Raw genomic sequence first — 24,814 nt, 5'->3', positions numbered from 1 at the left:
TGACTACGGGCAGAAAATTTTGCAAGTAGTGCTACCAACCCATACTGTGTTGTAATCAATACAAAAAATTTATTTTATATACAAACTTCCTAAAACTACGTAAATACATAAATAAAAATAAAAATGTTCGTTTAACAACATTGTTTCATCACACTTGTCACTCACTGTGTTTTCGGATTGTAAGCATATAATCTATTCTTATGTATTTCCTTGATTTTATTGTTTTCTATTCTGATTTTACAATTAACGTTATTTACTTCTGTTATTGTGAAAGGACCTACATAAAGACTATCAAACTTACCATTCTCTTCCCTTTTTACCAGGACTAGGTCTCCTATTTTAAAGTTTTGAGGTGTTGCTTTGAGCTTATTCTTTTCTTGCCGCACTTTTTTGTGTTTTAATAAGAAGGTTCTGGCTCTCTCGTGTGCGCTTTGTAGTTTGTATCGTAACTCATTGTAGTAGGCATCTATATTGTAACATGGTTGAATCTCCTGTGTAAGGTCTTCCGGTAGGTTAACCTTCCTGCCATATAGCAGTTCGAACGGTGTGTATCCATGATACGCGTTAGGGGTTGTATTGTAGCAGTATGTGAATATTCTGCAACACACATCCCAATTTTCTCTGTCTTCGTCTATGAATGCTCTTACGTACTCGTTCAACGTTCTGTGTAGTTTTTCGCAACTTCCAATGGACTGTGGGTGGTATGCCGTTGAAAAGTTGTGCTCTATTTTTAATAGCTTTGTTAATTCCTGCATTACTTCGTTCTTATACTCTGTGCCTTGGTCTGTTCTTATTTGCTTCATGAGTCCGTATGTTGATATGAAATGATCAAAGATTCCTCTTGCTATTGTCTCTGCTTCTTTATTGCACACTGGTATGCTGACCGCGTATTTTGTCAGTTCACACAACATTGTGATACAGTATCTATTACCTTCATTACTTCTAGTGAATGGACCTATTGTATCTATGTATACTATGTCCCATGGTTTGGAATATGTGTCCGATATCACGAACTCTTCGACATGTGTTCTTTTCGGTTTGTTAATTTGACATTTGTGGCATTGTTTAACGTATTTTCTTACGTCTTTTTCCAAATTTTTCCATCGGAATCTTGCCTTTAGCTTCTTTATTAGTCTATTATTCCCTACGTGTCCTCCGAACATCGGGTGATTATGGTATTCTTCTATTAATCTGTGTTTTTCTTTGTCATCTTTTATTGTTTCTGGTACTTCACATATGTATATTTCTATATTCTTCAATTTTTTATTTCCTTCTTTAATAAATTCATCAATTGTGCACAATTTAAAAATAATATCATTTACGTATATCTTTACTTTACGTACTGCATTCTCTACCGCCAGCTTATCAAGCTGTGCCAACGCTTGGTTTAAATCGAAATGATCCAATCCTGTGGCTATGCTTTTGCTGCATTTTATTTTGTTTTTGGCCCTAATGCTCAGTCTTGGTGAGATTAGTTCTGCTCCAAAGGACAAAATTGGTAGTCTATGCGCCTCTAAATTATTTAGTACCTTCCTTACTGTCTGTTTGGTGGCTTCTGGCTGTAGTGCGAGTTCACTTTCAGCCTTTGTTTGTCTTGCTTCCTTCTCCTTTTCTCTTGCTTGAGCTCTTGTTATAGCTAGTATATGGGTGTTGTCTATGTATAGGTTCTTTAGTTGATGCAATGTTATTCTTGAAAGGCTGTCTGCGTAGTTACTTTTCCCTGTTATATACTCTATTTCGAAGTCATATTCTTCTAGGTCTAATCTGATCCTCGTGAGTTTTGAGGTTGGTTCTTTCATTGCAAATAGGTGTGTCAAAGGTTTATGGTCTGTTTTTACTTTGAATGTTGGTGCTCCATATAGATAACATTTAAAATAATTAATTCCCCAATGAATCGCTAGTAATTCCTTAACGATTATAGGTTTATTACATTCTCCTTTACTAAAACTTCTTGATGCATATGCTATAGGTAGGTCTATTCCGTTGTAATCTTGACTTAGGATTGCTGAACAACTCTCATTGGATGCGTCTGTTGTTAGAATAAACTGTTTGTTGAAATCAGGATATTTTAAAAATGGTGGTTTCGTCAGAGATGCTTTAAGCTTTTTGAATGCTTTTTCACACTCCTCAGACCAAAAAAATTCTACTCCTTTCCTCGATAATCTGTTGAGTGGTCTACATATTTCCGCAAAATTTTTAATAAAACGTCTATAATAGTTGCAAAATGCTACAAATCTCTTTGTTTCTTCCGCTGTCTTAGGTGTCGGATATTGTTCAATTGCTGCATACTTCGCTTTGTCGGGTGATACTCCCTCTTGAGAAAGATCATGTCCTAAATATGTTACTTCCCTTCTAAAAAATTGACATTTTCCTGGGTTAAGTTTCAACTTGAATTTTCGACATGTCTCAAATGTCTTTTTCAGGTTGTCTAGGTGATGTTTTTCGGATATTCCAATTACTACGATATCGTCCATGTAAAGAAATGCTTTGTCTGGTGTTAATCCTGAAAATGCTATTGACATCATTCTTGAAAAGCTATTCGGGCTTACATATTTAATCCAAAAGGTAATCTGGTAAATTGAAATGCTCCGTTTTCCGTGCTAAACGATGTGTATTTTCTCGATGACTTTTCTAATGGTATTTGATGAAAACCTGACATTAGGTCTATAACTGAAAACCATTTTGCTCTTCCTAGTTGATCTAATATCGAATCTATTCTTGGTAATGGGAATTTGTCTGTAACTATCTTCTTGTTCAATTGTCTAAAATCTATGCATAATCTCCATGCTTTTCCTCCATCTATAGCTTTTTTCGGTACCAGTACTACTGGGCTGTTGTACTCGGATGTAGATGGTTCTATGATTCCTTGGTCTCTTAGTTTTTGTACTTGTTGATTTAATTCCTCTGTTTGCGCATGAGGTGTCCTATAATTCTTGATATATACCGGAGTTTGGTCTTTAACTCTTAGTTTCTGTTCGTAGAAATTGTTACAGGTTAACATATCATGCCTTAGGGCGAATATGTCTGCATATTCTTCGCATAACGATACTAAGTTATCTCGTATATATTCTGGTATGTCTAATTTCAGTGATTCTCGTAATTCTTTTTTCCTATCCTTGCTGTCGTTGACTAGTCTATATATATTGAATAGTTTAATGTCCAACGTCCTGATTGTGCTTGCCTCTACATTTACTGTTTCGTATGTTGTGTTCAAAATTTTGATGTATGGATTATTACTTGAAATAATTGCTCTTGCTATGAATATTCCTGGTTGTATTTCCTGTTGCTCCACTATCCTGTCGTTCCTTAGCGTTTGAAAAATTTTGACTATTCTGTAAATTTCACATCGGGGTGGTATTATTATGGTGTCATTATCTATATTATCCAGAATTTTCGTACTAATGTAACAATCGTTGTCCTCTTTAATGTGCATTTTAAGGTTTGCGTAGTCCAGTATACATTGAAAGTTAGAAATAAAGTCTCTCCCAATGATTCCGTCTGTTGGAATTGGAAAGTTAGGTTCTACCAATTGAAAGATGTGTTCGAATCGAGTTCCTTTTACTTCTAGTGTTGTCTCAACTTCTCCCATTGTTTGCAACTCTCCTTTAGTGACTCCTTTTATTTTCGCCTTTGTGTTTGGTTTCACCTGTTTCTTCATAAAATCTTGTGAACATTTTAGTATTGAAATATCAGCTCCTGTGTCTATGATAAAGGTGCTTGTGTTTTCAAGGATTCCTGTTTTCATTCGTACAAAGTTCGTTAGGTTCAGGTCGAAGTTGTAAATGTTATATTTTATTTCTGCCTGTGTGCTTCCAACTTCTTGTTCATTCAAAACCCCAACTGCTGGTTTTCTTGTTCTTCTTGACTGTCCTCTATCTCTAGTAACCTTACGTTCCTGTTACGTCCTCCTCTCTGGTTTCCTCTGTATGTTTGATTGTTAAATTGTCTGTATCTTCTGTTCGAATAATTTCGTTGATTGTCCGTTGCTTCTCCTTCGTTCCGTTGTCCGAAGTTATTTCTTCTTCCTCTGTCATATTTGTTATGGTATCCTCTTCTGTATTGCTGCTGTCCTCTCCTATTCTCGTAGTTTGTCCTATAATTTAAGACTCTTCCTTGTGCATTTTCTTCAGTCGTATCGATCGATAAAAATTTAGATACTACTTCCTGCGGTGATGTAAAGTTACCTGCTTCCAGTATTAGCTTAGCTTTCTTTGCATTAACGTTTCGTTTCATTGTTGGTACTACTGTTTCCGTCGTATATTTCTTCGCTAACTCCAGTGGCATTCCTTCCGCTATGTATGCTACTTTTAATTGTTCTGCTAACTCTTCCACTTCAGATGCGTACACTGCTGCATCTCTATGCCCTTGCCTTTTCTTGGCTAATTTGGCTATTCAATTCTTCTGATTATCACCTCTTAGTTCTTTCTTCAGTGCTTCAGCTATCCGTGGAATCGTATCTTCCGTGGTTATTAAGTTCCTAGCCTTATTGGTAAGTCGTGTTTTTATTAGCGTTACAGCTGTGTCTTCATGACCTTCTGCCAATTTTCCAAGTAGTTCTAATGCGTCCAAAAATGGTTGTAATTTCCCTGCGCTTCCATCGAACTCGTTGGGCAATATCTTGCTTGCGATATTCAAAAATTCATTGATTGTCAGAGCCTTGTTTAATATTGTTATATCTTGTTTTATGTCACCTTTTTCCTCTTTTATTTCGTCGTTAATTATTTCTTCTTCTACTTCCTCGTCGCTTTTTCCTTCTTCTACTTCCTCGTCGCTTTGTTCCTCTTCAACTTCCTCGTCGATTGGTTGATGTATTGAATTTGGAACCACTGTTCTTACATTTACTGCTTGAAATGAGCGTATAACTTTGTCTCTGATTTTTCCAAAATATTTGTTGCACGCTTCCCTCTGTTTGTCCGAAAGTGCTTCCCAGTTTTTCTTAGTTAAGTGCGTGAACTTGTTATAGGATTTAATTAGCTGTGTCGTTACTTCTTCCTGTATGTCCTTAGATTTCGGTACTTTTTTCTTTAAGACCCTTCTGCTCTGTCTTCCTACTTCTTGTGCAAGTTCCTCAACTATTTTGACAAAATCTTCCCAAGTAACTTTGTTGCTACTCATTTATACATAATTTTCTATCCTCAGTTCCTGCACTTCTTAGCGAAAATATAAATTCGATAGTCTTACGGTGTATATAGATATGTGGTATATAGATATATAGTAAAAAATAACGAGATAAAATAATACGTCAATATATGGTAAAAATATGTAAAAAAAAAATTGCAATAATAATAAATAATAGTTCAAAAATAAATAACGTTATATTAACCCTTGTAAATAAGTAGTTAGAATAATAATGTAAATGTATTCTGCATATAGCGTATATTTGTTATATATTTATATCGTATATTTATATTGATAGTGTATATTTACGATAGCAAATATTAAAATCATAAAAAAAATTGCAAAAATGTACCCTCGTAATAAATAATATAAATAATATATACCTCAAATAATAATGGTAATATGCCATGTGAATAACTTTAATATGTGTTAAAAAAAATTCCAATAATACCCATAAAGATAATTAAAAATAAATAGATAAAAATACTAGAAATATACCTTACATTACTGCTATATCATTCATTTGTTAAGAAATATCGTGGAAATACCATAAGAACAAAATATAGACTCACCACTTTAAACGTTTGTGTTCGTATCACCAAAAGTTCTCGATGCACGTTCCATGGCATTGTCCATTGTCCCACGATGTTCCATCTCCATACCATTGTCCATTTAGCTCCATGTCAGGCCTGCTGTCTCCATCCTTTCTACATACCACACTGTATTCTAGGGTGGTCGAGGTACCAGAACATTGACGTTTTTCTCCATTTCTCGTTTACCAGTCCTGTGACGTCTTTCCAGTCTTTCTTCCCTGGTCTTGGATCGCCATATGATAGTCCAGGATTACTAGGGCTATCTTCTCCCGGTAAGGGTGGTTAACCCTTATCCGAGGGGTGGAATGATTAATAGTCGTTTCACTGTTGAAGTTGTTTTATTATACTCGCATGAGTACAAGCTGGTAGCAACCTACGTAACGTCGTCTCGCGGAATGTAGATGACACTATCTTTTAATGTGAATAATCTTACATCTAATAAAATAGAATGACGAATGTGGAATGTGTAATGAGGATTCCCTTATTATGTTTTGGTTGTATAAATATATTTAAAAGTGCAAAGTCAGCGTCGACCCTGAAAAGTGTTTATAGTGGCTGTATGTATACTTACACCTCACGATCTAAGTCAACAATGTTTATGTAACGAAAGAAGGTTGGAATTGTGTATGATGACATTTAAATAACCGAAAGAAATTAGCGTAGATAATTAAAGGGTGTTTTTTAAAAGATATCTAATGAGTACAGATGAATTCTTGTATAGTCTCATTTTAAAGCTTCATTAATGGGCTTCCAAACAAAGTTTATTAAATTACTTTATCTTCATTTGTGTTAAAGTTATACCCGTTTGAAGTTATCATTTTCTTAAAAAAATTGTACATTAATTTGTTTATAAGTGTTTCAAGTAAATTTGAGCTGTAAACATTTATACTTTAATTAACGATAATGATAGAAGAACTCAAAAGGAATAATTTGAGTTTAAGAAAATGTTCGTAAGTTTATTTTTGGTCAAGATATCGATATTTTAATGGCGCGCTATGAGACGCAACATTGGCTCACAGTCAAGTATTTTTCAACGCTTTATCGATCGTAACTCGGCTTCTACGCAGGCAAATGAGCCAATATGTGATATCCATATAAAAATGGATCGAGTTATTTTGCATCATCATCATTGCATATAAAACGAGCATTTATGTTGTTGCGGCATACACACACTTGACGTGCCTGGATGATGCTGCAAAAAATCTAGATCCACTTTATATGGATACTGTCCACTATCCACTGGAGATCTATATGATATAGATTATATCTATTATCATATAGATAATTAGACTCTGAAGCCCCAGAAAGTTTTAGTTTTACTGCCTACAAGAACAGACTTAGTACCACCATGTAGGTAACTGTAAAAATTGCTCTAAGAACTTAAGAACTTATGCAGTAAAAGATGTAAGAGATGTAAAAAAGCTGAGATTCCCTGTACTTATATCTCGATTCAGATGCATGAAACAAAAAGTTTGTAAAAATAGGATTAATAAATAATATCAACTTACTTTTTAGTTCTATTTCTGAAATATTAGTTTTAAATGTTTTATTTTCTCATTTAGTACAAAAAATAGAAGACAAAGTAAATATAATGAAAGGCGATACGAGGTACAGTATGATGATTTAATTATAAGAAATATATGATAAAATTTTATTCTTCAAAAATGAAAAATGAAGATAACGTATATATACATAGAAATTATAATTTGCATCGAGAAGTTAGCGCGTGAACCTTTACGCGGTGAGCCGATCTTGCGCCTCAGAACGCACTACATATTATAATATCGATATCTTGGCCAAAAATAAACTTACAAACATTTTCGTAAGCTCAAAATGTTCCTTTTGAGTTCTTCTATCATTATTATTAATTAAAGGATAAATTTTTATAGATTAAATTTGCTTGAGACCCTTATAAACAAATTAATGTACAATTTTTTTAAGAAAATTATTACTTCAAATGGGTATAACTTTAAAACAAATGAACGTCAAGTAATTTAACAAACTCTGTTTGGAATCCTATTAATGAAGCTTTAAAATGAGACCTTCTAAGGCTCATTTGCATGCGTAGAAGCCGAGTTACGATCGATAAAGCTTCGAAAAATACTTATTTTGCAATTTGCAATTTGCATTGAGCACTAATTTTACAATATCTTGAGTTCTAATTGTTGGATTTAAGTTTAGTAAACGTTTTTTTTTCTTCGTTTTTTATTAATGAACAAATTTTATTTAAAACATTATTTTTTATCTCTTTTAGTTTATGAGCCAGAGCTCATAAACAAGTTATAAACAATTAAATTGTTTATAACAATTTTTTGACCACTCGGATCGAAATCCACCCTCGAAATTCGTAATCAGCAGCCAAAAATTCATAAGAAACTGTTGAGTTTGTCCATCAGAATTGAAAAGGACACGGTGAGCTCTATTTGGCGCCTAGACTATAAGACACGTTGAATGTTACGAGGATCACTCTCGAATCATCATTTACAAAGTATAAACTTTGTAAATCCTGATTTGGGATTTACAATGTATATAAATTGTAAATTATGATTTGGGAGTGATCCTCGTAGCATTCAACGTGTCTTGGTTTGTTTATTTCTAGTGCACTTTTATTGTGATTGTAGACTGTAGTATCGTTAATTATAATTATTATTATGTACTTACATAAAGGGCAGCGACAATTTGGCTGTAATTGTTCCTGACATATTCTTTATTTTGATAATTTAAAAGTGTTTGGAATTCCCTTTCTGTCTGTCCGGTAGATCCTTGATATAATAGGGATAATATGATTTTTAGGCTGATGGGAGATATCACTACGTTTTTATACTGGTTTGATAGCTCCTTAAATAAAAAAATTTACATATATTAATACATAAATTATTATACATTCATCGGCAAAATTAACCACCCACCTTGTATTTCTTTTAATTTGCAGAAATTATCAATCTTGGACCACTTTATTTTGAAAGATATGGTGAAAACTACCTTTGACGAAAAAATTACAATAAAATTGTTGAAAAAAAGTCGTTTATCAAGGGATGCTTAACAAAAATCCCATGTTTATAAATCTTCGAAGAAAATTCAAACAAACATAATTTTGAAAATCATAGTCTAATTAAAAAAAATACGAGTATTAAAATGGGTGTTGCCGCCTCTGGCCCTTAGGCTAAGGCTCCACGGGCGGGAAATTGACGCTAGCAGTAGCAGTAAAATGAACTTAAGGTTCCGCGGAACGGAATAGGGATAGCCGAACTGTACCGACTACACGACTTGTGCGTAGTCGGTTCAGTTCGGCTATTCCCATTCCGTTCCGCGGAACCTTAAGTTCATTTTACTGCTACTGCTAGCGTCAATTTCCCGCCCGTGGAGCCGTAGCCTTAGGACTTCTTGAAACCGGTTCGGCAATCTATTCATGATATGTATTTTGGATATCCGATTGGTGCTCTTACTCGTTTTTTGAGGTTGTCCCAAATGTGTTCAATAGGGAACTTGCACATCAAAATATTTTTGCATAAAATTGTTAATTTATGTTTAAAAATGTTATATTTAAAATATTACGTCTTAACAATGAATGGTGTACGTACAACAACTGATCAAAGTTCCGCGCCCAAAATTTGCGTTTCAAACAACTTCAAAAGCGCGAGCTGGGGTCTGACGTCACCAACCACTGCCTTCTCGTTCGCCCGTTCGGTGAGCTATTGCATTGAAAGCATTCTGCGATTGTTAGTTGTGCGTGTCGAATAACTGTGTTGTTTGCTCGGTGTTTATATTATTGTATTTAGTGTATAATATACTTTATCAAAGTTGAAAACAAATCTGCGTAGCGTAATATAAGTACTATATAGTACCTGAATTCCAAAGCACAACAGTCAGAACATCCAACAAACAATTTTTTATTCTACTAGTAGAATCAAAACGTCTATTAAAATGGCTCAAGACATGCTTGCGAGATAAAAAGGATATTTCACAAAGTAGCAAAGGTCTTTATGTCTGTGAGGATCAATTCGATGTGAGTAGTCGTATTTATCTAAGTAGGTACCTAATAAGCCATTTTCTATTTCAAGAAAAAATATTATTTGTCGTTTCATGAAATGTGCCTGCTTAAACTTGTTTATTGGTTGCAGTTGGAACAAGACATGGATAACTATATATAATTCAAGATTATGGGTGGTCCCAAAATTATTAAGTCAGGTATTCTCCCGCACATATTTGATTGTCAACCAGACAGAAAACGAGCTTTTTTTCAGCCTGTGAGGGAAGCAGCCCTTAAAAGGGTTAAATGACAGCTTCTTGAAGATGACGTTTCTACATCTAAGTCTGTTCTAGAGGACAATGATAATAAGAGACAGTGTTATACTAATTTCACAAACTTAGTTCAATCAGGACCTGAATTAAACCAACCAGCTTTACCTCAAAAACGGCATCTCAATAAAGGTATTCAGTGTAAATTTCAAAGGAGTGTTACAGTCGGGTTGTCGCCATTGCAAATACATAATAGGGATGCAGGAACTTCACCTATAAAAGACTTCAAACAATATTTGAAGATACAAAAAGTGAACCAGGAAGTTCTGTATTTGAAGATAATAGTGAATATAGTGGTAGTGATGACTATTGGTACAATGAACGTGCTTCTGTATCTTGTGATGAAGATGCGAAAGAAGAGGAAGCAAAAAAATTTAAAAGTTTGTCTCTGACTTGTACAGCGATGAAGTTTCAATACAGACCTAGATTGTATACGTTTCATTTTATACGTTTTAGTTAATGGAAAAATATTGTAAAACACAAAAAATGCATCTATTTTTAACTCTAAAAAAGATAACAGGACACACATTTATGTCTCTTGGAGATGATTTCGTCATAAGCGAAAGAAATGCTTCGAGAATATTTGCAAAATATGTTCCATTAATTAGTAAATATTTAAGATCTTGTATTTTTAATCCCCAATTTAGTTCAATTAAATTAAACTTACACTTAGCATTTCAATTAAAGACGATTAAAATGTACTATACAATCCCCAGAATAACCTAATCGCTTTGTTTTGAAAAACCCTCATGAGTAATATTACTTATGCGTTTTAAACCCTTTAGAAAGAAGCAATTTCTAAAGATTTATAAATTTCATTTTGAAACTAAATAAACTGATTGTAGAACTATACAAGAGTACAAATACTACCTGGTATTTTCCAATTAAATGCTCTTAAATGCGATTAAAATGTAATATACAATTCCCGTAATACTCTAATCACGTTGTTTTCGACTCCTAGTCCGGTTGACCGTGGTCCGTGACGTCAGACCAATCCAGACAGTTAGACGTCAGAAGGACGTTCAAGCAAGCGCCTCCTAAGAAATTTGAATTTCATAGCATTTTCAAAGCCTTGTAATAAACGTATGGGTTTAAATATTTGTTTTTTGCATGCAAGCGTTTTAAGATCATGTTACCTTATGTTTTTTAATATTATTTTAATATTTAAAAATTTATGCAAGTTCCCTATTGGATTAAGATCGGGACTGCGTGTCGGCCATGGTAAAACTTGAATTCTGACCTCCCGAATCTTGCGGTATGGCAACGTGCATTTTCATGTATTAATCTTAAGTTTTCACTAACAAATGGTGCGAAAGGCATGACATGGTCTTGGAAAACTTCTTCCACGTATCGTTGAGCATTCATACTGCCTCTAGCGAACACAACAAAATCAGTACGAGTTCCCCAAATCATTATTGACGCTCCTCGGTAAGTCACTGTTTCGCTTATAGTGCATGGATCAAATCTTTCATTTTGACCATTTTGACGCCTGTAGATACGCTGACGTCAATTTGGACTTCTCAGGGCTATTTTGCTCTCGTCTAAGAATAGTATGTTTTTCCGCCATAGTCCAGGCAGCATATTCGCGCACAAAATTAAGGCCGTCCGCACATGGAGCGACGCTCGAAGTAATCGACTCGATTCCAATCGCGTAGATCTCTTCCCGTCACTTAAGTTCCTTCGTTGTGGCATTGAGTTCCGTACACGGAGTGTTTAGGATTGCAAATCTCCTCGTCTTTTACGACTCTCGTTCCGTGCGATCTGAAGCGAACGATAAAGTTCGAGTGAGACGCACGTTTACAGTCATTATTTTATTTGTTTGCTTCGTTTTTGTTGATTTTTTCCCTAAATTAAATTTTAGTCTTTTTAAAGATCGGTGAATGTTATGTTCGTTGATTGTACGGTACTATTAGCTTTGTGAAATATATTGTTTGTAATGTAAAATTCTGAAAACATTGAACTTCTGTTTCTAGGTGTTTATTATAAAATTCGTTGAGGAAGTAGAAAAATACCCTCAACTGTATAATGCAACTGTATAAAAATGTAATAATACCGTACTCTTTACAGATCGAAATAGTCGTTTAGGTTACTATATAAAAAATGCGTTAATTTATAAAAAAGTCTGCGGGTGTATAAAACTGTCTCACGGAATCTTCTGATCACATCCCGTACCGTAGTTCAGCCCGTACAGTAGCTCAAGACGGATGCGGTAGAGCAGTGGTTCCCAACCTTTTATGTCTGGCGACCCACCTTCTGAAGTTTTTTCATATTTGCGACCCATCCCTCACTAATTATGATAGAAAAAAATAAGGAGCACAGTCACTGTACGCTACTCAGCTACTGTAAGAGCCACGCCGCGACCCACCTTAAAGCCGCCCGCGACCAACTAGTGGGTCGCGACCCACCGGTTGGGAAACGCTGCGGTAGAGAATTGGCACTAGATCTCCCAATCGGTTATCCAAAATATCATGAATGGATTGCCGAATCGGTTCCAATAAGTCCTAAAGGCCAGAGGCGGTAAACACCTATTATTAATGCTCAATTTTTTTTTAATTAGAGTTAAACCAGGCAGTGTCGTCGTCCCCGTTAGGTAAATTATTCCGATTCGATTTTATTGCATAAACTTGCTCAAAAGAGGTCCTTATAACAAAATCACAGAGTGCCGGGAGGTGCCGCGGTCGGAAACTTGTTTAAACAATTTTTTAAACAATTTCAAAAAATCAATTTTTTCACTTCCCACAATTTTTTTTAGATTATTTGAGTCATTCTGAGCAAAAAGATCTCTTGTGATTTTTCTCATTGAATGTTATTGAGTTATATGCGATTTAAAATGTGAAAAACGCGAAAAAAAACTATTTTCAAGGCTTAATAACCCGGTTAAAAATAATTATTAACATTAAAAAAGCACCGGGATATGATCTTATCACAGGAAAAGTGCTTCAGGAATCAACACCCAAATGGTTTAAATTACTAACATTATGTTAGTATATCTTTATACCCAAAGATCTGGAAAGTAGCACAAATAATAATGATCCCCAAACCAGACAAGAAATTAGAAGAAGTTACCTCCTATCGACCTATTAGCTTGCTACCAACTATCTCCAAAATTTTCGAGAAAATATACGTCAAAAAGCTGAAGTCAATAACAGAAATGATGCACTTAATTCCAGACTATCAATTTGGATTCCGAAACAAACATGGTACCACCGAACAAGTACATAGAATAGTTAATAGTTAATAAGATTAACGATGACCTCCAACAAAAACGTTATTGTTCTGCTGCCTTTATTGATATGTCACAAGCATTCAATAAAGTATGGCATATTGGACTCTTCTAAAAAATTAAGAAGCTACTCCCATATCCCCACTTCCTGTTACTAAAATCATACCTAACCAATAGACACTTCCTTATCAGACAAAACCAAGAATACTCTCCTCTGAACGCCATAAAATCAGGGGTACCACAGCGCAGTGTACTCGGACCTATCCTGTATTTGTTGTACACAAGTGATCTTCCTACTACACCGATGGTTACAATAGCCACATTTGCGGACGATACAGCTGCTCTCTCTTCACACGAAGACCTAAAGATAGCATATCAAGACAACTTCAAATCTGCCTTAACAAAATACAAAAATGGCTATCGAAATGGCGCATGAAAGCAAATGAACTAAAATCTACACATGTAATATTTACACTCCGTAAAGAAACTTGCCCACCAGTACAACTTAACAACAACAATTTACCTCAAGCCGAAGATGTAAAATACTTGGGAATCCACCTAGACAGAAGATTAACATGGCGAAAACATATTTTTACTAAACGCAAACAGTTAGGACTAAAGTCGTCTATACAGTATATACTGGATCATCGGCAGAAACTCTAAGTTAAGTTGTCTCTAGAAAACAAATTACTGGTCTACAAAGCCATTAAAAAGCCCATTTGGACCTACGGTATCCAGCTCTGGTGAACACCTTACTTAGCAGCATAAATATAATACATAGGTTCCAAAACAAAACGATAAGGCTGATTCTTGATACTCCGTACTACGTGCCCAACTCAGTGATCCAACGAGACTGAGCAACTCCAACAGTGCAAGAAGTAATAAGTGAATACGAGTATAGTGTAACATATCGCGAAAGAGTGTCTTACACATCCTAACGAGTTGTTCAGAAAAGCGGTTGTTTGAAGACTTGCATGAAGAAAGAAGATTAAAAATTCACACCAAGAGACTTAAATAATAGGTTAATTAGGTAAATAGTAAATAGTAGAGGTAATGCCATAAAGGTAGCAATAGCTACATTATAAAACAGAGTGCTTACTGAAGCATCCTGTACACGTCATAATTATTTGTCAACAAAAACGCTTATTGTCATTATTAGTAGATTGCTGAATAAAAGAGTTAAAAAAAATTATTATGAAACTGACCAAATCAAAGTTTAAAGCCCCCTACATGATCCTGAAGAAATTTGTGTCATTAATTTATTAGACAAGGGCGCATCTGTAAAAATATTAGTACATTTGGATGTTGAGAGGTGAGTCATATTTTTTTGCAGAAATTACTTGGAATTAACTCCCATAATAATAATTGAGTTATCCTCCTACTCAAAAAGGTCCGGAACATTGTTTACATAATCAAAATGTCAAAAAATTAAGGAAAAATTCGATTTTTTTCTTCGTTTTTGATTATAACTTTAAAAATATTCACTTCCGAGAAAAGTTGCACTGACATAAAAGTTGCGTAATTAAATTTACTACAATATAGGATTAGCTAAAAATTTAAAAAATTGTCACCCTTGTTGCAAAATAGCAATAATTGCGAAAAAACATAATAAAACAAGTATTCGCATTTTACGTTTTTCAACCATTTATGCTAAACTTGAAACCTTCATATTTAATCCAGAAAAACTATATGATATAATAAAACAATAATGTAAATTTCATTAAGATCGGTTTAACAAATTTTGCAAAATAAATTTTGCAATCCAGCTTTCGCAAAAAAAATTCATTTTTTAAAAATGTTGCAGGACTGAAAATAAAGCAGATAACAAATTGAATTTTTTTACATATATAGAAGAATACTGTAACTTTCATTTGCAATTTGCAAAATTAAAATCGGTTAACTATCACGTCGTCAGGAATTTTTTTAAATAAACATTAATTTTTGGTGCTACGCGCAGGACAGCGGATACGTTTGCTCTGATTGGGCATTCCAATGACCTTTGATAATGATTGATAAATTTTAATTTTTAGTACATTTCGGTATAAATAAATAAATTTGTTTATTGCAAAATAAAAACACATACTCTGTCGTTTGAAATAACACTTTTTTTAGCAAAAACTTTCTTTGTTCATATATTTTAACTTAGAGAATAAAAATTTATTATTTTTAAACATATGCAATTGTTTAAATAATATATCACAAACAATAGTCAAATTAGTTTGATTTTTGTGGAATTAAAATATTAAAATACAACAAAATAAAGAGTGAGAAAATAATATATTAGATAAAGATTGAAAGAAATTTTAAAATGATTGAAAGAGATTATTTGCGCGCTGTCCTGCGCGTAGCACCCAAAATTAATGTTTATTTAAAAAAATTCCTGACGACGACGTGGTAGTTATCCGATTTTGATTTTGCAAATTGAAAATGAAAGGTACAGACTACAGAGTTCTTCTATATGTAAACAAAATTTCAACTTGGTATCTGCTTTATTTTCAGTCCTGCAACATTTAAAAAAAATGATTTTTTTTTTGCTAAAGCTGGATTGCAAAAATTTATTTTGCAAAATCTATTGAATCGATCTTAATGAAATTTACTGTATTTTTTTATTGTATTATATAGTTTTTCTGGGTAAAACATGAAGGTCCTACGTATAGCATAAATGGTTGAAAAATCTAAAATGCGAATACTTGTTTTTTTGATGGGTTTTTCGCAATTATTGCTATTTTGCAACAAGTGTGACAATTTTTAAAATTTTTAACCATTCCTATATAGCAGGAAATTTAATTACGCAACTTTTATGTTGGTGCAACTTTTCCCGGAAGTGAATACTTTTAAAGTTATAATCAAAAAACGAAGAAAAAAATCGAATTTTTCCTTCATTTTTTGATATTTTGATTATTTAAACAATGTTCCGGACCTTTTTGAGTGGGAGGATAACTCAATTATTATTATAGGAGTTAATTCCAAACAATTTCAATAGGAGCAAAAAAATATGAGTCACCTGTCAACGTCCATCTCAAAACAGATGCGCCCTGGACTATATTACTAAGCTGTTATTTTTAATAATCCACAAGGAAAAAGTTTTCCTGTAGTTAGCTGTATACCATGTGATACAAAAAACAGTAAATCCTGTATAAAAGGTATATTTAAATATACCTTTTATACAGGATTTACTGTTTTTTTTCTGTTATTTTTAATTATTATCAATGAGCGCTCAGAGCGTATTGAGGCAGCCATCAATGTGAGTGCGAGTAAGATGCACCATTGGACTGCCGGAATAGTGCATCTCTTTCGCACTCACCATTGACGGCCGCCTAATACGTGCATAGCGCTGACTGTTAATTTAGGGTGGGCTTTAAACTTTGATTTAGTCACTTTCTAACTTTCATAATAATAATTTTTAAGCGAGTTACCTATTAAGTATTGAACACGGCCATTTTCGCGTTTTTCAAATTTTAAATAGCATATAACTCGACAACTATCAATTTTAGAGAAAAATCACAAGAGACCTTTTTTGCTTATAATGACCCAAAGAACCAAAAAATAATTGTTCGAAGTGAAAATATTGATTTTTTGAATTTGTTTAAAACAATTGTTTAAATAATTTTCCTACCGCGGTACCTCCCCGCACCCTGTGGATTTATTATAAGGACCTCTTTTTGAGTAAGTTTGTGCAAAAAAACGAATCGGAATAATTTACCTAACGGGGGCTACGATACAGCCCTTGTCATGCCTGGTCTAAGTATAATTTTCAAAATTATGTTTGTTTGAACTTTCTTCAAATATCTTTGAACATTGGATTTTTGCTAAGCATCCCTTGATAAACGACTTTTTTTTAATAATTTTATTGTTTTATTTTCCTCATACGTGGTTTACACCATATCTTTCATAAAATATGATAAAAGATTGACAATTTCTGCAAATTGAAAGAAATACAAGGTGCGCAATTAATTTTGCCGGGGGTGTATATTTACTAAAACTACTGTACCTGTAACAATCTCCAATCAAGAGAATCTGTAAAAACAGAATTATAGAAGTCAATGTTACTGATTTCGTAGAAACCACTGGCAGAGATCCGACTAGATAGGCAGAACAACAAACCTGCAACAAATAATTCCCAAATTTAAGTATTCAAGAAAAAATACAAAAAGTTATTATGTTGAATGGGTTGCACGTATGAGTCACGAGAAATCAAAGTAGACTTAAGCGACGTTCAGACACAGCGATAAGTCACAGCAACTAATTGCGATGACAAGTTACTGTGATTTGTTGATGATTGAAACGCTGTTTAGACGCTGCGATAAGTTGCTGTGATTTATCGCGATGTGATAGACCACAACAAGTTGAAGAGGGGAGCATTGTGTACATTTTAGACCCTTCAATGAATTAAGCGGCGTTCAGACACAGCGATAAGTCACAGCAAATAGTTGCGATGAAATTGCTGTGATTTGTTGATGATTGAAACGCTGTTTAGACGCTGCGATAAGTTGATGTGGATTTATCGCGATGTGATTGACCACAACAAGTTGAAGAGGGGAGCATTGTGTACATTTTAGACCCTTCAATGAATATAACTAGTTTTCATCCTAAACAAATAGATCCTGTTACTTTTTTCATAACAAAAATATAAAGGTTGTTATACAGGGTAATTACAAAGTCATAACCAATTTTATATGAAAATCGTAACAAGTTCAACTCATTGTATAAATAAAAGTAAGCACAATGGCAATGGTTTATTAATGCCATATTTTTTTATTTATTGTCAAAATTTTTAAAAATGGTTGATATTGCGTATTTACTTTATATCTAATAAAGGGTGAGTTAAAACTCAAGTACATTATTTTTTCAGTAAAATTTCAATGGGATACCCTGTATTTTATATCACTATTAAAAAGTACCATTACCGTACTTTAATTTGTATACAATATTCCCTATGTCTAAATTTATTAGTTTACTTTTATTTTTCTTTGCGTTTAAATTTTTCAAAAATACTTATTAGTTTTCTCAGGTTTCGACAAAAATGAATCCCATTTAAATAGCTTTGAAGCCGAAAGTACGTACCGAAAGTTCGTACCCATCCCCTTAATGGTAACCATTTAATTTGATAGGTAAATAAATTCTAATTCGGTATTATTCTACCATATTGATGCAATCCAACTCCAATTTCGATAAATCGGGTACCGTTTAGACACGACGATAAATTAAAACAACTCGATCATCACAACAAATTGATTCAATCCGATACCAACTTCAACCCAATTCCAACTTTGATAAATCGCTGGATGCACCGTTTACACACAACGATAAGTTGCAACAGCTCGACTGATACGGATAAGTTGCTTGATTTGTCGCTGTGTCTAAACGACGCTTTAAATTGGAGCTGGAAGGTGAGACAATAGAACAAGTAATGGAGTTTAAATACCTAGACATCACACTATCTGGCTACGGAAGGTTCGAAACAGAAGTGGAAGATCAAGTTAATAGAGCAAACAGAGCCGCAGGTTGCCTGAATGACACAATATGGTGAAATAAAAATATCGGAAAAGATATGAAAGGCAGAATTTACAAAACAGTCATCAGAACAATAATGACATACGCGGCAGAAACACGACCCGACACAGAGGACAAAAAGATTGCTCGAAACAGCGAAGATGAAAACCCTTCGAAAAATCGATGGTGAGACTTTATGGGACAGAGCTAGAAGTGCAGATATACGACAGAAGACAGGGTAAGAAACAGAAGAATAGAATGGAATGACCACATAAACCGAATGACAACAGAGTAGTCAGGACAGCGAGAGACAGTTTCCCAATAGGCAGACGATCAGTGGTAAGACCACGGAAACGATGAAACGACAACTTACTAGAGGTACATTGAAAAAACAGACAGTCATGTCTATACAAAAAGAAGAAGAAGAATAATTTATGAAAATTTTGATAATAAATAAAAAAATGGCATCAATAATCCATTACTTTTATGCTTATTTTTATTTATACAATGAGTTAACTTGTTACAATTTTCATATAAAATTGGTTATAACTTTGTAAAATACCCTGTATAACATAACAATCCTTTATACATTTGTAATGGCGAAGTTAAGAAGATTTTGAATATAAAATAAAATACAGGGTGTTCCAATAAAAAAAATTAAGTTTGGTCTGCCACTATGTTATCGAACACCCTCTGTAACATTCTAATTAATTTTGAAATGTGAATCTCAAAGTTGGATACAATTTTTGTTATTAACTTTTATTGCTATCTATTACTATAACGGATCTACGTAGCTTTACCCCACTAATCAATCACCCTGTACATTTAATTGGATATGTAAATAAATTATAATACGGTAAGATTCGCCTAAATTGATGCAACCCATCTCCAATGATAAATCGCTGTACTGTTTAGACACGACGATAAATTTAAAACAACTCGATCGATAATAAGTTGATTCAACCCGATACCAACTTCAACCCAACTCCAACTTTGATAAATCGCTGGATGCATCGTTTACATACAACGATAAGTTGCAACAGCTCGACTGATATGGATAAGTTGCTGGATTTATCGGTGTGTCTAAACGACGCTTTAGGATGAAAACTCGTTATAATGTATTGAAGGATGTAAAGTGTGCACAATACTCCCCTCTTCAACTTGTTGTGGTCAATCACATCGCGATAAATCACAACAACATATCGCAGCGTCTAAACAGCGTTTCAATCTTCAACAAATCACAGCAACTTGTCATCACATTAAGTTGCTGTGACTTATCGCTGTGTCTAAACGACGCTTAAGGCAACTAAACGATGCCGATACAAGGAATGTTTTTGTATTCCCGTGAAAACATACGACTACAACGAAATTACTCGAAATTACTCGAAATTACAACGAGTATTTCGCATTTTGTCTTCTCTTCCTCTCTAAACCATGGAGCTTTCTATTTTGATATGTTAGTGTACGTTCCTTTCATCTCTCCAAGTGATGCTGTTGCTGCGTTAATTATGTTATGTTTAAGTTTTTCCTAGCTTTTTTCCATGTTATCGTTTTCTAATATTTCATTCAAGTAAAATGTATACTTTAGGACAGATTGGTAGATGATACTCGATTTACTACATATTTATAATTATTTATTCTTATGATTGTTTAATTAAAAAACTGTAGATATTAAAATTTAACTCTAACTTTAATAACGTGAGATTATTTACTTATCTAAATGAATTATTTGTAAGAGTTGTCCTGAATATGTCATCATATTGTATATATTACTATCGAACTAAAATGGTCTTATCTCAATCTTCACAGATTCGTGGTTGTTATCTGCTGAATATTACCACGTCCGGACTAACCTAACCGTATCTTATATTTTGAAATATCATTAAACGTATTTACAAATACATACATATACATTTTATTAACGTTTCAACGCCCAAATCGGATGTCAAAGCGTTATAAAATACTTTTTTTAGTTAAATTGTGGCTTATTTAGTGGCAATAGTCCGTCCGCAATAACTTTTCCCATGCGGTACGATTCATTTTCAATCAAATTAAGTCAAAACAGAAAGTGAAACGTACGCCGATGTGTGTAGTATATAGTATACAGTATACAAAATGTATATACACATCGACGTTCGTTTCAATTTATGTTTTGACTTAATTTGATTGAAAATGAATCATACCGCATGGGAAAAGTTATAGCGGACGGACTATATATTTTTATTTTTTATTTAGGTAAGATAAATAAAAGTAGACTTACATATACTCACAATCAGTTTAATATTACCTACGACGACCGGTTTCGCATACTACAATGTGCTATGCATCTTCAGATCTTCGGTAAGGCAACTAAACGATGCCGATGCAAGGAATGTTTTTGTATTTCCGTGGAAACACACAACTCCGTTAGTGCTGTTTCACATTATAAGAATTTTGAACGTGCGAAGGATTTCTCGTGCGGTAGTTTTGACGCACTTGTCCTTTGCACACAATAAGGATTGAGTCGCACGAAGATATTTTGCTGTGTTGTTTGGTATATTAGTTTTATTTACACTTTGTGGGTATTTGTTTTGACAACAAATGGGTATTTGTTGTCCATACTTTTGTCCTAATGTACTGTAATGCGTATTTAATTCATTTGCATTTTCTATCTGTCAGTTAATATTTCTTATGTTTTTAATTAAAAGTCTTAATTTGTTTTTATAATCGTTGTTTTACTAAGTTATTTGTGGGATCTTGGATTAGCTCATCTAATTAGCTCATACAATACAGTCCCTGGCCATATTATTATGACCACCTATGAATTTTTACAAAAATCAACTATTCCACTAAGTACGTTTTGTTTAAAAATATAATTTTTAAATTTAATTTTGTTATGCAATGTTAATGTTATTCATTAACTATAATATATTTAATAATATACAGCAATAAAATATTTAAAACTTAGGTATTATAACATATATGCGGCAGAAACAAGATCAGACACAAATAGAACGTTACAAATGATGCGAACAGTTGAAATAAGAACACCAAGAAGTATTTAAGGCAAAACTCTACGTGACAGAATAAGAAGTGAAGATATCAGACAAAACTGTGGAATATAGGACATTGGAAGGTGGGTCAGACAGAGGCGAAGATATTGGAACAAACATATAAAGAGAATGGAGGACAGCAGACTCGTTTAAAGCGCAAAAACGAATAACCCAGTAGGTAAAAGACCAGAGGGTAGATCACCAAACGATGGCGAGACTGCTGGACCTCATCGTCCAGGGAAGACTTGACGGCAATGAACAGGCAGTATAGCCCGATCAAAGAACAATCTGACCCAAAAAAAATAAAGGAAGGATGAAAATTTGGGAATAGGTAGTTGAAATTGTCTATTATTATATAAGAAAAAGTTTACAATTCTACACCCCTTCTCGGGGGTGAAAAAATATACATTCAAATTAAGTTCGGAATTATATAAAATGACTAATTCTGAGCAACTTTTGCCCTATAGAGTTTTTTCACTAAGTCAATACTTTTCGAGTTATTTGCGAGTGAATATGTTCATCTTTAAAAACTTAAAAAAACATGTTTTTGGAGAGTTTTTCGGAGATAACTCAAAAAGAAGGGATTTTATCGAAAAAAATATTCTTAGCAAAAATATAGCCTATAAAAAAGTAAAAAAAATGGTGTGTGCATGGAGTCTGCATACCTACCAGCAGCGGAGTTATAGCTAATGAAATGTAGGTTCTTATTCGTCCAATTCCAAAATCGAATATTTCGAAGTGAAATGACAAAAAAACGGAGCACTTTCCTGGGAAAACTCATTTTAACTTTTTTAAAGAGTTTAAAAAAGGTTAATTTTTGTTTCTTAAAAAACTTTTATCATTAAAAGTAAGTGAGTTACGCTTAAAATCAAGGCACAAAATATCCATGATATTTACATAAATATAAAAATATCGCATATACAGGGTGTAACGAAAATACAGGTCATAAATTTAATCACATATTCTCGGACCAAAAATAGTTTGATTGAACCTAACTTACCTTAGTACAAATGTGCATATAAAAAAAGTTACAACCCTTTGAAGTTACAAAATGAAAATCGATTTTTTCCAATATATCGAAAACTATTAAAGATTTTTTATTGAAAATTGACATGTGGCATTCTTATGACAGTAGCATCTTAAGAAAAAATTATAGTGAAATTTGGATACCCTATAAAAATTTTATGGGGGTTTAGTTCCTTTAAACCCCCCCAAACTTTTGTGTACGTTCCAATTAAATTATTATTGTAGTACCATTACTTAAACACAATATTTTTAAAACTTTTTTGGCTTAGTACTTTTTCGAAAAGTCAGTTTTTATCGAGATATTTTGAATATTTGTCAAATCCACCACATATTTGTATATGGTTAAGTACGATTATGGAGACTTGGTAATAATATGAAAATTTATGTATGATTTACATTTTTAGGTATATTTTGAACCGTATTAAAAAAGAAGCCATATCTCGATAAAAGTTGCCTTTTCGAAAAAATACAAAGAGACAAAAAAGTTTTAAAAACATTTTGTTTAACTAATGGTATCGCAGTAATAGTTTAATTGGAGCATACACAAACATTTGGGGGGTTTAAAGGAACAAAACCCCCATAAAATTTTGATGTAAACATATTAAAAAAGAAGTCGCAACTCGATAAAAACTGCCTTATCAAAAAAATACTAAGAGCCAAAAAAGTTTTTAAAATATTGACTTTAACTAATGGTACCACAATAATAATTTAATTGGAACGTACAGAAAAGTTTGGGGGGGTTTAAGGGAACAAAACCCCATAAAATTTTTATGGGGAGCACAAATTTCACTATAATTTTTATTTAAGATGCTCCTGCCATAAGAATCCCACATATCCATTTTAAATAAAAAATCTCTAATAGTTTTCGATATATTCGAAAAAATCGATTTTAATTTTGTAACTTCAAAGGGCTATAACTTTTTTTATGTGCATATTTGGACTAAGGTAAGTTAGGTTCATTCGAACTATTTTTGGTCCCAGAATATGTGATTTAATTTATGACCTGTATTTTTGTTACACCCTGTATATGATATATATATCCGATATATATCCAAAATGTGATATTTATATGATATTTATGATATTTTGGAAAACATTTCAATAGAGAAACTAAATTGATCAAAATAAGACTCTAAATGTACAATGTAATAGTATATATTTATACTTAAAAAAATACAAAAATATAAACGTACGTATGGTAGTATGTATGTTACATAAACGGAAAACAAAATGATACGAGTATCCAAGTAACAACTAAATTAAGTAAAAATATTGAAAACATTAATTTAAACATATAGGTATTTCTATTTTTCCAAAATAACTTAAAATTCTGAACAGTTAAAAAATAAAATCAAAATTTAGAAAATTAATTAAAATGATGGTTTAACATCGGAAGTGTCTGATTCAAAACCAGTAAAGCACCCAAGACTTAATTCTGCCTCTTCATTTTCCCTTCTTTCAGTTTCTTGTTCAGGCCAAATCCATTCCAAATTGTCATGTTTTTGGTATGAAGAACTGTATAAATATTTAAACATGAATACAAATTTAGCAGCCTTTTCGGTTCCTAAATTATTTCGTAATTTGGAATGCACCGTCCAAAGCTTGAAAAGCACCTTTCAATGCCTGCCGTTGAGGCTACTGCTGTAAGTAATTGATTAATTCGTTCGATAAATATGTTTTTATCAGGCCAAGCAGATTCAGCGATTGGAAGAGACTTCCGCGGTAATAATGGAGATGTTTTTTTGAAATTTGGACCATACATGGAAGACGGAAAAGGTTTAGACTTAGAAGTTAGAGCCATTAGAAACGGAACAAAATCTGTGTTGGTTGAATTAAAATATTCATAAGCCTGTTCTTTTTGTTCGGCAGTAAGTCTTTCTCCCAAAAAGCGATGGTCTCAGTTAGTTTGCCAAACAATGAGGCAAACCTAGAGCCATATTCCTCCTCTTGTAATAAAAGTTCTTAATTTGAATTGGTTGATCACTCAGATATTTTTCCAGTTGAATCCAAATTTCTATGGCGACAGCAAT

At 33.3% G+C, this 24,814-nt stretch overlaps 1 protein-coding gene across 1 annotated transcript in view; it reads right to left on the bottom strand.

Annotated features, from left to right (window-relative positions):
• The window catches only part of LOC114335311 (uncharacterized), a 149,801-nt gene that overhangs the window by 116,240 nt on the left and 8,747 nt on the right, over positions 1–24,814 (bottom strand). The window contains exons 2-3 of the mRNA XM_028285534.2: positions 17,225–17,337; positions 8,373–8,549 (exon numbers count right to left, since the gene is read on the bottom strand). Of these exons, the coding sequence (XP_028141335.1) occupies positions 8,373–8,549; positions 17,225–17,337 (290 nt within the window). The remainder of the gene's footprint in view (positions 1–8,372; positions 8,550–17,224; positions 17,338–24,814) is intronic.

This window comes from Diabrotica virgifera, chromosome 10 (genome assembly GCF_917563875.1).
Source record: "Diabrotica virgifera virgifera chromosome 10, PGI_DIABVI_V3a".
Lineage (NCBI taxonomy): Eukaryota > Metazoa > Arthropoda > Insecta > Coleoptera > Chrysomelidae > Diabrotica > Diabrotica virgifera.
Note: the sequence above shows the minus strand (reverse complement) of the source record. Positions and strands in the feature narration are given on the sequence as shown.